We start from the raw sequence: 19591 nt of genomic DNA on the forward strand, positions 1-19591 counted from the left end.
ATTATATGTGATGCATTATAGTCCAACATGGAGCGTTTTAATCAATTTCATGAACATTTTTCAAAATCCTTAATAGATAACAACGACAGAAAAAGCAATACATTGCAACACAGTGTAATATAAGAATATAATACAAATTATAGAAATCATTGTGAAAATTCGAAGAAACGATTGTGATCATCCTAACTGTAAAATCCTAGATTAAAGAAATTCAAACAAACCGTATCAGGAAATGACAACTTCATTTTTTGTAATCTAAATACCACATGCTGTTCCTCAGGATTAATCCTATAATACTAACAATGATGATAGAAAGTGAAGGCACTCACCTTTTGTACATCTGTTTCATCATTTTGTCTGTCTTCTGTGAAAAAATAAGAATAGGAGAGAATTTTTAACAAAATGTCAAAATATAAGAAACCTTGATTAGGAAATCTGGTGAAGAAGGGATTGACAGAGAGAATGAAAATACATTACAGGCACAAAGATAGAGAGAGAGAGAAAGAGAGAGAGAGAGAGAAAGGGGGATATCATTTTGAAATCGTGTACATCCAAGCACGATCTAAGAAAGATGTGATCATATCCTATAGAAGGAGGAACAGGCTGAAGAAGGGATAGAGGAGAAGAGAGGGGAGAATAAAGGGAACGGAGAGAGAGGGTGAGAGTGAGGTAGAGTATCCCTTTGAAAGTATATGTCCAAGCACGATCTAAGGAAGATGTGAACAATAATCTTGATGGGGGTCAGGATGAAGGAGAGATATGCATAGAAAAAGAGAGGAGGAGTGGGAAAGAGAGTGAATAGATGAAGTAAACAGAGAGAGGGGGAATAATATAACATCCTGAAAGTGTATATACATCCAAGCACGATCTAAGGAAGATATGAACATACATAATATTGAAGGGGGAGAACAGGATGAAGGAAAGATTGAGAGAGAGAGAGAGAGATAGACAGTATATAGAAGAAAGAGAGAGTCAGAGAGGAAGAGTGAGGGGGCATCTTGTAAATGTATACATCCAAGCATGATCTAAGGAAGATGTGAACATAATCTTTAAGAAGAACAGGATGAAGGAGAGAAAAACAGAGAGAGAGAGTACATGAGAAAAAAAGATAAAGAGGGGGAGTGAGGGAGGGTGCTATCTTGAAAGTGTATACATCCAAGCACGATCTAACGAAGATGTGAACATAATAAGGGAGAACAAGGTTTTAGCAGAATTAGAGAATACATCAGAGAAGAAATAAAAAATGTATACACCCAAGCGTGATCTTAAACGTTTAGTGTATAGCTGACATCGGGAATGGCCCTAGCGAATCCGTTTCCCAGATTATAAAATGTTCCGTAAACCTAGGGCATGTTGGTTATTCTATATAAGTGCGGTTAAATTCCAAAGGACGACGAATTTTTTCCCAAATCTTAGTTCGATTTCAAAAATGGGTTAGAGCATCGAGGAAGAGAGTTTGTTATAATTGAATTTAAGTAATGGAGGTATGAGAATGAAATATGTGGTTCACTTTAAAATCAAAAGCAATATTAATTAAGTGGACTGACGATATGTTATTATACTGTTAGTTATCTAATGAAGATATCAAGTTTGTACAAAAAATAACCGGTTGTTGTATACAGACTTAGTAGCTTTGTCATCCACGTACTCTCTCTGTAACAAACACCCTCGCCCACACGCACCCATACAAACCACACGCACCACACAGACCCAGATATTGCTTTGTTTCTGAGGAAACGACCAGTGCTCCCCTTTTGCATCTCCTGCTCTGACGGTACATGAAATATGGCAAATCAATTTTTTAAACTTTCGAGAATAGTCATGCATTCAACTGCCATAGTTCTTATGAATTTCCGTTTGCGCTCTATCCTTGGACAAACGATTACACTCCCCCACCCCAACCGCTCTGGATACCAGACCGGACTTGCCAAGTACTCATTGCCTTGATTCCGAGATTCAAATGAACATCATCATATTGCTATATTCGGTCTTTACTTCTACTATGGCTAATCTAGATGTGTCCCCAGGTGTTAAAAAAGTTTAATTACATGCACAACGGGCTCTTGTTGTGATGACATTACATGAAGACTTTCTCTGATTGCATTTCATTTCATGTATATATATATATATGCCAATTATTCGTCATTTTCTATTTAGAGAAAATATCGTTTTCTTTAAGACCCATAATTTCTTATACATTCTAAAAAAGTTGAGTGAAATATCATGAATATTATCAAATGCAAAGAGACATGCATGCTTGTTGGGTAGAAGGAAAAAGATAAAACATATGTTTCGCGGCTAAATTTCAACATGAGTTTGTGTAAAATGTAGGATATGGCGTTGTATCTCGCTGTAACATGCATGTTCATCTTAACCCCAAAATTATTCAACTTTATGTTCCGATTGTAAATTCTACTAAATTTTATTTTTCACAAGTTTGTTTTCTTCATAGGAGAAGTTTGTCTAAAAAAATCATAACAAAACTCGGATTGGGCAAGTATTTAATTGAATATTTTTTAAAAAGAATTTTGCATTAGCAAACAATCGTAGATTGCAATGTTATATGTGCCTTGAATGTTTTTGGATGCAATATCAATCCATTATCCTAGTGGTTAGATTGAGTACATTATTAAACCATAATATAGCTATGAATAATTAACACCCGGTGTCACGATATATTACTCTTCCGCATCGCTCTACCCCTCTAGAGTTAGACCACTTCCTAATATAGCCGACCCCTCGACTAGGACTTGTGACATTCTCACTTATTCATGATTACTGGCTTACACTCTGATTTCTTCCCACTTCTACATGCTGTCCTCCAGGTCTCTCTACCGTAATACACCGATCATTCCTTCCTATGTGTGAATTCACACGTTTTCAGGGGCCGCCATATTATTTTGTATGAGGCTCATTTGAGCACTCCATCATCGGGAATTTTTATATGTCATTTACAAGGTGTTTGGCGCCTTAATTGGTGTGGTCGAGATTTTTTGCAGCGACACCCTGGCTTAAACCACAAACGATAGAGAGTGTGGTAAGATTACGTCAGTGGCCACAGAGTTTGAATACAATTACTAATTGTGGTGGAAAAAAGAGGAACGCCGTAATAGATGTTTTTCAAGAGAATGCATGACTTCTAGCATGGTTTCTTGAAGTTATTAGGCCAACGTCACACATTTTTTCTTTAATATTCGACAGGGTACCGCATGAACGTCTTTCCATCAAACTACAATATTATGGCATCTCTGGGGTTCTCTCAACTAGATCCGTGCTTTTTTATTGGAAGGTCATAGTGAGCTGTTGTTGATGGGAGTCAATCATCATGGAAGGAGGTCTCATCAGGAGTACCGCATGGTTTAGTTATCGGCCCTACTCTCTTCCTACTCTATATCAATGACATCAAAGATAACATTTGATCATCCATACGTCTCTTTGCTGATGATTGTGTCATCTTTCGTGAAATCTCATCAGACTCTGACTATAATGCTTTGCAACAGGACCTTCATACTTTAACTTCATGGTCATCAACTTGGCTCATGCACTTTAACGTTAAAAAGTATGGTGTGATGTCTTTTACTCGGAAACGCAGTCCAAAGTTCTACCAATATCACATCCAGGATTGTCCCAGGAGTCTCTGAGTATAAGTACCTGGGAGTAACTGTAACACCAGATCTCCGCTGGAATACACATTGTCAAAATATCAGGCAAAAGGCCAGCAAGACCCTATGACTTATCCCCCGAACTCTTTCGCCATGCTCAAGAGAAGTGAAGTCGAGAGCTTACACAGCTCTGGTTCGACCCCAGCTTGAATATGCCTCTGAGGCATGGAATCCCTACACCTTGACTGCCATCAGAAACCTTGAGCAAGTGCAAAGAACAGCAGCTTGTTTTGTTGCCCATGACTACAGATGGTCTACGTCATCCTCACACATGTTGTCTGCTCACTGATGGGACACACTACATCATCGGCGACTCTTGGACCAATGCTCTCTTCTTTTCAAGATCCACTATAGACTGGTCAACATGCCAATGCCAGCTATAGTCACTCCGGCAACATATCTTGCAAAGAAGGACCATACACTGAATTTCGCTGTGCCAAAATCATCGATTGATTCTTACAAATACTCATTCTTCCCAAGGACAATCCGAATATGGAACCACCTGCCTGGTGAAGTTGTATACAAAACTGGTCTACCAGCATTCAAAGAGGCTGCGCTTCCCATCATTAGAAAATCTGCAGCCTCCAACCGGATCTCTTGTTCTTTAAGATGTATCCAGGTTTTTACTTGCACATCGCACTCTCCTTTTATTGTAAAATAGGGATCTTCACTATGATGCCAATCTTTCACGACATATTTCAAAGTTCATTCCAGTTTAGCTTTTTGGAGCTGCAAAAGGAATTATCGCATTAAGTATCAAGTAAAGTTTCATAATTCCAGACCTATTTTATCTCCACACCAAGGTCTGTTTGGACGTAATGGATTCTAGGTCGACGAATAAAAGAAGGTATCACACTCGTAATTTGATATAAAATTGTAACCGGGATGTGTTTCGGGGTCGACAATAGCGCGTAGTTGTTGATATCATACAGTGCCCTGATAGAGAACAACAGTTGATCAAAGAACCACTCTTTCATATCGATTGTACCTTCAGCCTATAATGAACAAACTTATAAGAGAAAAAAAGTAGGTCTCAAAAGTTAAAGGTTAACCTTTTTATGAAAGTGGACCAAATCAAAACCAGCTACGTTTTATAAAAGAAAATCAGAATTATATACAACGTACAAAAGGAAAGGCTCTAACCATGATTTCAGAAAATGAATGTTTTGAATTAATCTAGGAATAAAGACTCGATTATATTGGTAATAGAGGACTATACACACATGTAATATTCATGAATGTCGAAGATAATCATCTTACCACAATCTCTCGTTTCTCTCCCATCCATATGATGTTACCCCGGATGATTATTGTAATTATAGGATAGTATTATTTGTCACAAGCTTGATACGAAAACCCAAAGGTAGGATATAAATAGCTTTGTTTGCCATTCAACTCAGATAATACTAGCGATAAATGTGGATTTTGAATAAATACATTTGAAATGAAACTCAATGACGGTACAATCTCTAGTTATATCTGATTTTAAAATCTGATATTCCTGCCAGACTTTGAATCTAATCTCTTTAATTTTGTTGAAGTTGAAATTTTGTTATTTTTTATCAGCTACTAAGTACTAAGCCCCCATTCTAATTAATATCAAAGGTGTGTCGAATGAATGATAGCATTTAAAGTGAGTGTATGTGATTTGTCAGATTTCAAACGCGCAAACACCAATTCGGTCATGTTGGCATTATTTACGTTTACATTATTTTTCGTACGTTAACGTTTTTTTTACGTTTTTTCAGTGTGCGAATTTACATACAATGTAAATGGATATAGTTCTATTTGCGTCTTTTGAACTGTTTTGGAAATAGACTCGCTCGATGAAAAATATACAATTTGCAATTCCTACTGTCAGAAAAGAAATAATGATGTTTACGGTTAATTTTTTATTAAGCATTTCAACACATTTGACGTAAGTTACAACCGCACTTTCTTTTTCACGGCAAGGTTATTCAGAATCACGGCGTAGGATAATGCATGGTATATTATATTAAGGTTATACTTTTAATATAAACGGACTTCCATAGTTTTCGCAATCACGTCTACAATGACTGCCTGTTGTGATGCTTGTCACAAGGACGATATTTCCATACCTCCTTTGATTTTTATTTTACTGAAATTGAATGTCACTTTGACATTAGCGCTAATGCTCATCTTTGTCCCTGAAGTGCATCATCCGACAGTCTGATGTTCGCTATGTTACAATGCAATGTAGTTGTAGTAGGCTTTTTTAAAATAAATTGTATACGCTATCATCCCCATCTCTACAGTAGAGTTTCTCTTTTTAAATTTCGTTAAGCAATTCCCAGAAGCGGATGTATCTCGCTCTCTTTTTCTTACCATATGTTCAATCCCTGATGTCAGGTACATAGGGTCATCTCAACCCCCACCCTCAATAAAATTTTCACAAGATTTACGAGCAAGATAAACAAATCTTGGTACTCGCAACAAGATGTACAAGCAAGACAAGTAAAAACAAATTTATACTCGTCGTCTAAAATTTATCAAAATATACCGTAACACTCTATAAGCACCGATTAATATGTAAATTATTTTAAAATAAGTGGGTAAATTTACAATTCGTCTAATGCCAATCTAATTGCCAACTCGTCTACTATCATTAGGTCAACCATCAATTCGTCCGCTCACCACATGGTCTACTTTCATTTAGTCTAATTCCATTCCGTCTAATAAGCAGTTGGTCCAATATCCATTTAGTTCATATACCATTTATTTTTATTTGACTCAGTTTTAAATCATGCAAAATGAATGAAAATGAAACGGATATTAGACGAAATGGTCATGTACGAAATGGTGATTAGACGAAATCTTGATAAACGGAATGGCAAGGGACTGAATGAAAGTTAGACCATGTGGTGAGTGGACGAGTTGGCAGTAGACGAATTAGCAATTTACCAATAATTGTATACTGTTTTGTTTGCGATTTTCTTGATATTACTGCTTTTATGAAATATGTCACCATTCTCTTTACCCTCATCCACTCTCTTGAAAACACCCCCCTCTCTCCCACCCTCATGCCCTCAACCAGTACTGTGAACACAGACGCAAGTTCATGAAAGCCATATTTAAAACCCCTTGAAATCATCACCCACCCCATCGCCGGAAAAAAAAACAGAAACCGTCACACCTCATCTCAACTCAACCTAAATTCGAAAAAAATATTCCTATCACTTCAATAGCGTCTCATATTGGGTCCGTTGAGAGAGACTAAAATCGGAGGTGGCTTTCTAGATTTCATGCTTTAAAAAAGGTCATTAAAGTGGCTTTTCGAAAGGGTAATTGAGCTTCTTTCAGCCATTTTCATGCTTTCAGAACACCCTTACCAATACTCCTCCCTAAAATAAATGTGTTTCCATAGCGATTGTGCAGCAACGAGGGGCAATTTGCTGTGCCAATATAGGTTAATGATTTACGTATACATGTACCTTTTATAGGCTTCCCGATAAGCTATTGCGTTGTATGTTTGCCAGAATAATCATACTACTGGTAGTGGATTTCTCAAATTTTCTATATTATAATATACTTATATTCATATATTCAAGGAATAACACAAAGTGAATATATGCAACTCATTTAAATGGGTAATATTAAAATTATACTGGTAAAGTTGGATGAAGACTAAGAAATCGTGTCAGTAAAACAAGGAATGTAACTCCTCAATTTGAGTTTTATATTTTTATGTTATTATTTCATGACAATATTTCATGGAATAATATTGTATATTCTCTGTATATTCTCATTATTACAACCCCATCAGTTTCTTTTTCTTTGAGTATATTTCTCTTGCCTTTCTTCCATTTTAAAGTTTCGTTATAACAAAGGGTTTAATCGTTTGTAAGTTAAAACACATTCATATCTTGTTTCTTTTCCTTCCTATTTCCTCCTCCTTTTTTCTCCTGTGACTTCCTTCTGAATTCTAGCTCCTGACATACCAGTAATCATGATGATGATAGTAATCATAGCAACAATAACAGTTTCTTTGTCTTCTAATTTCAGCCCATTATTACTGAACATTCTACTTTCCACCTCTCACTCTCAACACTTTCTTTCTCTGCACCCTTCCGCGATCCTCCTCCTCTTAGTTTCTCCCCACCCCTTCCCCTATCAATATCGCCTTCTCTCTTCCTCTCTCTTATTCAGGGCGGCTCCTTAAGGCCAATTTCAATTTCAGTGAAAGCAGTAATAATGCGACATTATAGTAATTATTATGATTATGTTGATCACGATTCACTACCGTGAGTAGAAGGGAATTACCTTATTATTCATCACCGCTGTGACTATCACCACTCGAACTCAAAAAATCAATAGTGAAATTCATGTAATGAACTAAAAGCCCGGTGAATCAATAGCAAGATGTTAGATAAATGCCATTTGTGTTTGGTTAAGTCTCAATATTCAGCCCGTCTTTTTTATATTTCCCTTTGCTGGGGCGTATCGGAGGTTTTATAAATAAGGGCACGCATATCACTTCTGTTCATGTCACTGGGGTTAATTTTCTTTTATGCATCTGCTTAAATTCATTCAGTGTGTTACATTTGAGCTTCCCGATATTAGTCGCAATCGAAAGGAGTTTAGTGAACTAATAATGATTTTTAAAATGTTGCTTTCACTTTATATCTTTCTCCACCCATTTTCTCAATTTCCGCTAATCTCACTTTTCTCTCTGTTCCTCGTCGACTTATTACAGTCATCATTTTTTTTTCGGGGGGGGGGGCAACATCACTCTATTTCCACCCTTTCTCTCTCTCCCTCCTACCCCTCCTCTCGTCCTCCATCCCCTCCTCTCCCTCTCTCTCTAACCATCTCTCACCCATCGTAACTCCGCGGTAATGTTGACATGGCATTCTCCCCGAAAACATGGGGTCTTGTTATATACCAAGAGGAGACCCATTTCCGGCGGCTATCTTTCCGTGAAAAGGGTTAAAATGTGCAGGCATCTCATATCAGATTAATTCTTCTATTACTTTCCATGAATTGGTAACAGAGGCACAAGCTGTATGCAAGGGTTGCTTCACCCTGCCTCCCACAATCTTGGATCGAAGTTAATGGACCGTCTGCGGTTATAAGAAAAACTACATCGAAGATGGAATGGCGTAATGTAATTGGAAAGTAGTTAAACAAAATGACAGCTATTCTCGATCATGCCACAAAACGATCCCTGCAATTTCCATGAAATAGTTGCAATATAGCTTTCAAATAGCTCTCGAAACTAGACCAAGGTGCCCGGATACAATGTTGGATGACGCATGAAATCATATGATGCGCTTCATGCATATCGATTTCCTTCCATTATTTTGTGTGTGTGTGGGTGTGCATGCGTATGGGTGGGTGTGTGCGCGTGAGGATTTGTAGGAGTTTTTTTGCAACACAAACGGGAACAAACACACACATCGAACCCCAGATTTGTATACACTATGTCTATGCATGCAGTCAGACGCCTTGGATGTCTCGACAAAGGCTATTTTTATTTGAGATCTGGACCCTGTTTCATAAAGGACTTGCAACTGTTGTAACTTTGCCATTATGGCAACTACCATGGAAACCTTGATTCTGATTGGTTACTGAGCTCTGTTATCATGGTAGTTGCCATTATGGCAAAGTTACAACAATTGCAAGTCTTTTATGAAACGGGCCTCTGGTCTTCGATCATCATAATGGCATAAGAAGATCGCATCGGTTTCGTAGCATCTACAATTTTGTTTAGAACGGAGTCAATATCGTACAATCTAAGCCCTTAAATATATCGTTAACGATCTTTGTACGATCTCAGTAAGTATATACCGCGCAGAAAACACACGATGTACCTACAACCAAGCACAATATCTCTCCAAACTCGTTAAAGGACAAGTCCACCCCAACAAAAACTTGATTTGAATAAAAAGAGAAAAATTCAACAAGTATAATACTGAAAATTTCATTAAAATCGGATGTAAAATAAGAAAGACCTTTAAGGCTCTTAATGGCTTTATATTTGACCCCTGTAGATCGCCTTCAACAAGAAAGCGCATGATGGCCGAAATATCGTATCATAACCTGTACCAACCCACGATGCCCCATTTCGCTGGTAAATCGTAGATTAATCCATTGTACGATTATCTTAGCAAATGTAACAAGGCATTAAACTTTGAATTACAACTTCCGCCCCTAAAATGAATAGATTAATAAAAAAAATGCTGCCGTCTGCACGTGTAAGATGAAATAGCAACTGTCAAGGCTGATTATGAAAGTGCGCCGTAAACTCACTCTTTCTCCCCTTAACCATTGCTAATGTAAAAGCCCAAAGTGATAAGGAAAAGGGTGACATTTACCAGGGAGTTGACTACCTGCATTAAAGATGCCCAATGTTAAAATATAAAACCTTGAATTTCCCAGTAACAATCATTATTCCAGTGTAAAGCCTTGGTTTTCTCATTATAGCAATATCTAAAAGAGGTTCTCTTCAAAATTAGATTACGGACTCTCTATTTTAGGGGAGCGTAATTGATAGAATTAATCATGCATACATTACGTCAAAATGTTTTTATCAGCGATGAGAACAAATGGCATTTTACCCGACGAGGAGCGGATGAGAAAACACTATAGCTTTTGATCTGGATGTTGGAGAGCGACTGATTGTTTTGTTCCTAGCGCGAGAATGGGAACAAAATCAATGACGTCATTACCAATTGAAAGCTTTGGGCTCAGAAAGTGAGAAGTCACATTGCGAATGGTAACCAATATTGGCAAAACCCTAGCGGAGAATAATTGATTTAACATGACTTTTACAGCCCTATTCATTAATGGAACAATCATCTCCTACAGCAATTGAAGTTTTATTGGTGGAGAATATTCAGCCAAACATATTTATGATGCCAATTTCCAAATTGAAATAAACACGTAGCCGATATTAAATTTTTGTATCGAAATGCCTCAACATACTTGGATGACTCGGAAGTTAATGTTTCCAATGTTTCGTCCTCAGTACTTCACTTATCATAGTGATCTTAACAAATATACTCTGGCGGCATTCAGTAATTGCAAGAGCCTCGTACTGCTGTTAATTTAATCGGCAACACGTTCACCGTTTTCATAATGTTTATATATAAATATTAACCTCCCAATGCCTTCCATAAGTATACTCATTAATCATAATTGGACACAACCAGATAGAATATTGACTAATTGCTTTGAACGGCTTACATTCAAAATAACACTTCAAATTCGGAATTTAAATTGTATTTGAAAAAGATAGGTAAAGACATCCATTATCTTTATGTAATATATATTTTAAAACATATGAAATTATAATTATTGTCCTTTTTTCTCGCATTCACATCGAGCTGAATCCTCCTTTAAGAAATCATCTTATAACCACGCCTTGCAGCTTATCCGTATGCAATTTTCTAAGCAAGGCAAACAAGCTGTAGACGTACAATCCTCTAAGCAATCTCCCGAGTTGAGCGATGAGCTTTCTTCAGTTGTCGTTTCATATTCAAAAGGCTAATCCTCCGAAATGGAATATTGGAAAATTGAGCCACTTTTATAATGGAACGCTCATCATCTTTGTGATCGCTGGAGATTAGAGGTAGATTCTAGTTTCAACAAACAAGAATGATATTATTGTTGATTTTAAGCACTTCAATCTCAATGGATGAGCTTAGAATATTAATGCTATATGATATGTCGAAGACAACTATGAATATCAAGTGAATCCATAAATTTTATGCATAAAATATAAAAGTGAAAAAAGTGGACTTAAATGTTATACGTTTTTGACATCATGATAATTACTTTGTGTTACTTCCTTTGTTTACATTGTGTTTCATTTTGGAAAAACTTGCATTACTACCAATTTGTCTAATAAATGAATTAATGTATAACTTCTGTTAGAGAAATAACATCGCTATCATAAAAAAGTGCATTTTTTAGGGGAGGTATTTTAATCAATGTTATGATAGTGCGATTCCTTCCACTGCATGCACTTCTTGTGGGGAGAGGATTTCAGAACTATTCATCAACTAGATTAGACTGACCAGGTCAATCAACTTTTTTTGTGGCAGAAATAGTCAATTTTTACGGGTTGTCTGACAATAAGAACCCCCCCCACTTTCTCAACCAGGACAGTCTTTCCGGTCAAGAATGAATAAATAATAATAGCAACAGTGCCTCCAAACTATAGGTCACTTTACAATGATTGTACACAGGCAGATGGGAGCGAATGACGCAGGAATGGTCGTCAGTCATGTTATCATTTTCTAAAACAATATCGCGATCGTTTTAATTGATAAGTGATAGATTTTATTATCTTAATTAAGGTAAAATGTGTAAATACTGCTCTTAATAATTATATTCTCTACTTTGTGGGCCATAATAATGGGCTAGACGTCTGAACGAGTAAATCCCGAGTAGGCCATATATGGCCCTGACGCAGCAGGAGCTGTTTACCACCTAAACAACCATCACTTGTAACACAGCTACACTTTTGAAAAAGGAAACCTATTATAAAGAATAAAAATCATCAGCAAAGGGTGTAGGGTTTGTGCGATGCATTTAATTATTTTACTGTAATCGGTCATAGACCAACGACCAGATATTCATATTATATGCGTATATATCAAATACATATATTAGACAAGCTGAACATGGCAACAAACTGTCAGATCTGACAAGTTGTCAGATGACAGGTGTCAATGAGACACGCTCCAAAGAAATAACCGAAATGAAATGTACGGAAGTTTTAAAGTGTTTATCTAGATATTTCACCTTGCCATGTCGACTTCATAGCATTATTATGTCGAATGATTATGTCGACACTCGACAGAGTAAGATACGTTACATTACCAAGCCTCCATATAAATATTAGCATATGACCAGCGATATCTGGTATCTTGTCAGATCGACTTATAAAAAGGCTACACGTAATTTGTCATAGTGGGTAAAATGATCCCGTCAAGTCGACTTATAGAAAGTTGTATATCGTCAAATCAAGATGGGTAGTAGATAACGATATTTTAATTCAGCATGACCACACATACATGTTATTTTTTTATGAGACTTGGGAAGATATCCTTTTCTCGCAATGGCGACATATGTTAAAATGTCGACAAATACATTTGCCGTCAAATCGACATGGCATGATAATATATCTCGTCATATGACATGGTAAGGCCATGAAGTCGACATAGCAGGACAAAACATCTCGTCCAGAAGATGGCACTTCCGTAGAAATTAAACTGCACACTCGCGCAAATTTTAAAACACCTGTAAACGCATACACCCGATTCTTTATTGGTCAATTTGACATCTTATCTTAATGATTTCCATAATTTTTCCTAACTTCTGATCAACGCGTTCTTAATAAAGAAAAGATCGCTTAAAATCAAGACCAATGTTAAGGAAGATATTCCTGAAATACAAGTGACATAAACATAACCATATTGGAAAGATATCTTTTCTCTTTACCTTCCCTCTCCAGGAAAAGACACCCCCGTCTTTTGACATCCGCTACAAATAACTTAGTTGAGCGCCCTCCATCCGGACGTTAAAAGTTAATCATCAACTGAGAAATAGAACAGAAGATGTACGGGGAGAGATCTGGACATTTTTATTTACCATGCCGATGGCATAGACAAAACTATTTACAATCTCAAAGGAACTAATTATCATCAATGATTATGCCACTAATAAGAACTCTGGAGGAAGATGTAGAAGTAAAGGGTGTCCCGACTTTTCTAATTGATAGAAACAAACCTAAAGGAATATAACCATCACTGTCTGATGATTCAAACCTGATATGTGACGTGAATAGAAAAACACAAATCAATACCCAAGACAAGTCAACATGACTGTGAAGAAACGGAGAGATAAGTCATATCATCAGGTTTACCCGATTCTTAATTCATTGAAATGGTTGGGTCTATTCCGTTTATCCAGAAAACGAACAAAATTATCGAGAAAATTTTGAAAATTATCACATATACATGTATGGTATGGTTGAGACGACAAGAGCATTTACCCGACCGATCATGAAGCAAGATAAAGGTGGTGTATATGAAACTTGGAAGGGAAGCAGAATTGACCTCGGTATATTCATGAATAGATCAAGAAAAAAAACTCCTGAGACAGATATAAAACCTCTGAAGCTATCGCAGTGTGACCCACTCTGACTCTCTTGACAGTAATAAGATGGTTCTTTCTTGTTGTCAAACCACATTGAAAATGCGTGACCGTAAACAGAACTCACTAGTTAATTCTGAATCACCGATTCAAGAAAACCGAGAGAATACACAGACAGGTACCTGGTCAAACAACTATTAAGACAAGAATCTTAAGGTTGTCATGGAAACGATGGTAGGAGCTCTACTGGGATTGATTTGCTGTGAAGTTTGGTGTACTGCAATCAGTCTCTCTAACAAGGAGAAAATGATGTAGGTAAAACTAAGTCATTTACCCAGGGATTTAAAAGTTATTAAGATTAGTCACAAATGTGATCAAACCACAGTGACATAATATTACCATTTGTGTTTCATGATATCAGCTCCTGTGTTCATAAACATGTGAAAATATAAATATGAATACTTAACTCAGAGTTTTTAGGTCCCTGTAAAATGTTATTTGATTTCACAATAAGGAATATTAGAAGAAAATCAGAGATTTATACTCATTCCAAGTGCATAACCAGCTATCTGTTTCCTCATTTCTGTTTCTTTCCAAGTACTGGTCATTATTCTTTGAAATGAAAAAAATCCTTCGTCATGCATACAATGGGACACGACAGCGATCAAATTAAAACATTAAGAATGAATGAGGAATTCATCAAAAACAAATGAACAAACAAACAAACAAGTTTAAGTTCAAATCTTACTCTACATGTATATCAGAAATTCAGATTTTTATTTGTCTTTTCGAGAGTATACACCCCGGTCCCAAAATGAGTAAATGGTAACAATACTAAATTCAAACAAACGGAAGGAAGAAAGAGGTGAGCATTTTGATGTCGGGAAGAACCGACCAGAATACGGGGGCGTAAGAAGTGCTTGCCTTTTTTTTCAACAGCCTCTAGCAACATATGACCTGTATTTCCTTATCCTAGAGTTACCTCATGAAAATCTTTCCTTTTATAAAATTATGATTTACATAGGTGTCTATGCCATAGCTGTGCATGTATCAAATATAGCATGTTCGGATATAAAAAAAAGGGGGGGGGGCTAAAAGTTTAATAAAACCAAACAAAACACAGCAATGATAGAGAAATATGAAAATCGAAAAGAGCATGAGGTGTGAAAGAGAGAAAGGGAGGGGGATACATGAAAGCGGGAAGGTGTACTCATAATAAAGCGTCAGTTCGTCTTCGCGTATGCACTTTAAGTTTAAGGGTGCGTGGGTGGGTGGGTGGGTGTGTCTGTGAGGGTTAGCGAGGGTATGCGTGTTTTTGTATGAAAGAGAAAGGGTGTATGTCTTTGTGTGTATATGGAAGCGCTTGAAACAAATATCAAACAAGGTAACGCATGCAGAGAAGATAAGGGATAGGAAAGAGCGAAAAGAGGAACGGTGAAAGGGTTGTCAGTAGGGGAGGGGCCTAAACACAACCAATAAAATAATCGTATCTGGGAAACCTATAGAAGTGCAGATGGTACAAATAGTAACACTGAAGAGAGTGGTGATTAGAAGGAGGTAAGTATGGCGAGCCATTGCTACGGTGACTTCATGATGACTTGGAGCGACATGAAATCTTAATGTGATATAAATCCAATTTTAGAGAGCGAAATTGGTGTCCGGCCTCGCGGCTACGATATGAAGCGTTCTCTTTAATACTCGAGAGCTGCACACTTCAAGCTCTCTGATGCAACCGAGTAATAAACCACATCACTCAAGGGGTGCAGAACGGGTACAGTCATTCCATCAAAACACAATGTAAGAATTTCGATTCCTAACTTGTTTTGTAGGTCCCATTGCCCCCATAATCAGTGTCGTATGCAAGAAGCATCAGCATTTGGTTAATTAATTATTATACTGCAATAATAATAATAATATTGTACTTATCGCGCATAATATTGGTAATCTCTACGCGCTCCGGTGTTGATTTAACACCGCCAGGAATCTATATGTCCACATCAGAGAAGTATTGAAACAACACTAGTTTAGAATCAAACCGTTGTTGTTTTAATACGAATTGGTGTTGCATATAAAAAAACCTGGTGTTAGACCAAAACGAAACAGGTGTTGTTTAACACGTCTCTGGTGTGGACATATATAGATTCCGGGCTGGTGTTAAATCAACTCCAGAGTTTTTGCGGTCTATAGATACTGATAGAATATAGGCACAATAGAACCCTAATATATTGTGAAATTCGAATAATGTAATATAGGTATTCAATTATGTGTATTGACCAAAACGCGATGAAAAAGTGGCAAACGTATATTAAACAAATCATTTTTAAATGTTATCAAATCAAATATTTATTCTAAAATCTAAAAATATACTTACTATCAACGCTTTAATTTGGATTTTAGTGGATAAAGATAAGATACTCGATCAACACCAATATGGCGATGATATTGTGAGTTTGACCAAGATGGTATTCGTTTTCTACAAATAGACAACTCCCTCTCAAATCGATGCATTTACCTCGTTGAAAAAACACTCGTGGTTCAAATTATGCTGGGAAATCACTCATCATTAGAAGAGCACAACGTTTTTGGCGGTCAAAACTATCCATCGTCGTGATTATCATCAACGTTTGATGATTTGGATACATAAAAGACGCTATGTTTTTCATTATTGACTGATAGAATATTCATGACGATAAATGATAAAATCAATAAGATATAACAAACATACCTTTGAGTGGCGCAGCCAAAGCCGAAATAATGAACCCCAAAATGAGCAAAAGTGCAATTATCCTTGTTTGTAAAGACTGCATATTGAAGGCTGTTCTGTCGTTTAGCACACTTTTAAGACGAAATGGTTTTAAATTTGCTACTAAAAAAAGAAGAAGTGAACGTAGATCAAATTTACAATGTACATATAATCCTTCCTTTGCTTTCAAGAAAAATAAAACTGTACAAGGCACTAAAACTATATCCCAACCGTTTCTTTATCGCCCGGAAGTATAAGCGATTTTAAGCACGCTGTATGACTGGACATGGATCGTGGATGAATGCGACGCCACGGACTGCATCTATTCATTTACCCATCTATCGCAGCAACAATACCACCTGAAAGATGCGCATGCGTAGAGCATCATTACAGTGTGATACGCTGATCCTCCCTTCAGTCCCCCTTTTCACTCTCACAATGTGGTCGTCTATCAGGAGCAGGCTGGGGCGGGGAGCAGCGACGGAGCAACAGAAAAAAAATCATGTTTGGATGAATCGGCGCTGTGAATGCATGCACGTCAGCTCAATACAGGCACACGTCAGTGGCGGCATATAGGATTCTTTGCTTACGTCACACCAACACCAAATCGGAGAGAGGCGAGATGCTCTTGGAGAAAGAAAACGGAAACGAAAAGGATACCAAAATTTATTTTTAGAAGCAATCTCATGTGAATTACACCATTATTTACAATTTCAACGAGTCCCCTATTAACCCTCCGGGTATTATTTTTTAAATGCAAAGAGCATAATGAAATGTATCCTACTGAATTGATGAATTCGTCCTAGGTGGTAAAATAGAACCCAACTGTCAAGAATGGTGTAAGAAGCATATCTTAATTTCATTATTGACATGATCAGATAAACAGTCTGGCTATAAATAGACTTTGAATAGACGAGAAGAAGACTAGTTTATTCATGTACTGAAACAGAAATCGAGTCAAAATGGCCTGAGAGTTTTATCTCGTATAAACGATCCAGATCAAAGCAACCCCCGAAAATGTGATTATGTTATTATGAGATATGTTTCTTTTACTATAACTGTCTGAGGAATCGATTTATTTATTTTTTCCTGCCTCTGCCTATAGATTATAGCTGGTGATATATGTTTCATTCTAAAATTCATTAACAATGCTATTATAAAGTGATAGAAACTCGATATCATTATGAAATTAATGACTAATATGATGTCCATATTTTCTTAAATGAAAGAAATGCATGTCACACTTCCTTGTTGCAAATAATGAATCATCACTAAATATGACTTAATTGGAAATCTTTGTTTTCCTAACTTCCTAAAAATAAAATTCTTGAGCAATAACGGAGAGAGATGCAATATTATAAAAAAGCTCAAGTCGATATTGTTGTAAAGGGACTTATTGATAACATATGAAAACACATAACAGACAGTAAAAAAAACTACAGGAAAAGTCCAAATGGAATAAGAAGATAAATGGCGGCGAGTTTCCGGAGAAAGGAAACATAAAGAAGCATAGAGATTATTCAAGCGACCAGTAAGCATTCATGGATGGCATTTACAGGGAAGAATATACAATCACAATAGTATTTAGACAATCTTCATTCTGTGTTCCTATTCATTCTACTGCTATCACGTACTTATTCCACATGGATAATAAATGTGAATACTTTCCGTAATTTGACACACAGTGTGACCACACTGTGATAACTCATAGTGGAGTGACTAGTATTCCAAACTGGCGCATTCAAATTATTCTGTGGGCATTAGATGGATACACTTCATTTGAACCAGCGTAAAAAAATGTCGGGATGGGGAGATACATAAACACACTATGAATAACCAATGCCAAAGATCAGCAAGGTTTCACATCTTTGAAAATAATGACTGTCACAGATATATTCCGCACGATCGGAAATCAATTCAGCATGTAATTCTGGTCACAGTGTGGAAACGATGTTATGGCCACTGTGTTGATTTTTTTTTTTTTGGGGGGGGGGGCTGGCATGGACAAATATGAACTCAAAATAATGAATGAGAAGAACTAAACACATGTATGGCATAAGATCCAAACAACATTCCACATGCAACGACATGTGAAAATTTGTGAAGTGTTATGAAAGCTTTGCTTCGAGCTGTTTTTATGTATGCGCACTTCAGAGTTGAAGATGTTATTAGGGCACAACCAATTGACGAATGGAAAATCTCAAGTATTTTTCTCGAAGCCAAGCATCGAAATAATCTATAGTTTCTACTTAGGATTTGAAGATGTTGCATGCATACATTTACCTCACATTCTCAGTCTCAACACTCCATGTTTTAAAGACCCTGTCACGTAGTGCGGTCTTTCCATTCGTGCTTCAGATTGCTTCTTGTTCTATATTGAAAGCTTTTTGCTACTTACATGTATAAAACGTGGTTTAGTGGCCATCTTAACAATCTGATGAAAACTGTTTCATTAAACATAGTGATATGGAAACAAAATGAAATTCGAAATCATGCACTTTAAAAAATGAAGTGCTAATTTAGCTCTTAAAGAGCGTGTATAGTGACTGCACTTCGGAGTGCTGATTTGTCTAGTTCAAATTTGAACTAGTCAAATCAGCACTCCGCAGTGCAGTCACTATACACGCTCTTTAAGAGCTAAATTAGCACGGAAGTGTACAAATTACACATCATTTTTTTTCTTGCAAGGAACAATACCTTACCGATTGTAATGTAACTTAAACCACACTTTTATGAAATGCCAGTCGTCAACTCATTTACCAATTCTAATCATTCTTATCCTGTTGCAAAATTATGTAAAAAATAGTGAATAGAGTAGTGAAATAGGAAGAATGGGATAAAACACAAGTAATATGAAGTTTAATTAATTAGTTGATACATTGTAATGGCCAGGGATATGGAAAAAATTATGAAGCCAACCATTCCATAGTAATATGATTTAAAATTCAAATATAGACTAGGGTTAACCCTAGGTTTAATTATTAGAATTCCACCCTTTAAGTCGAAAATAATAGTATAGATCATACACGGAAATATTAAATTTCTACCCTGAAAGTTTGATTAC

General features: G+C 36.6%; 1 protein-coding gene across 1 annotated transcript in view; it reads right to left on the reverse strand.

The window, feature by feature from the left end:
• The window catches only part of LOC121411069 (probable serine/threonine-protein kinase kinX), a 48909-nt gene extending 32041 nt beyond the window's left edge, over positions 1 to 16868 (reverse strand). The window contains exons 1-2 of the mRNA XM_041603561.1: positions 16510 to 16868; positions 330 to 364 (exon numbers count right to left, since the gene is read on the reverse strand). Coding sequence (XP_041459495.1) covers positions 330 to 364; positions 16510 to 16591 — 117 coding nt within the window. The 5' untranslated portion in view covers positions 16592 to 16868. The remainder of the gene's footprint in view (positions 1 to 329; positions 365 to 16509) is intronic.
• Positions 16869 to 19591: the final 2723 nt, after the last annotated feature.

Source organism: Lytechinus variegatus, chromosome 3, assembly GCF_018143015.1.
Source record: "Lytechinus variegatus isolate NC3 chromosome 3, Lvar_3.0, whole genome shotgun sequence".
NCBI classification, from domain to species: Eukaryota; Metazoa; Echinodermata; class Echinoidea; order Temnopleuroida; family Toxopneustidae; genus Lytechinus; species Lytechinus variegatus.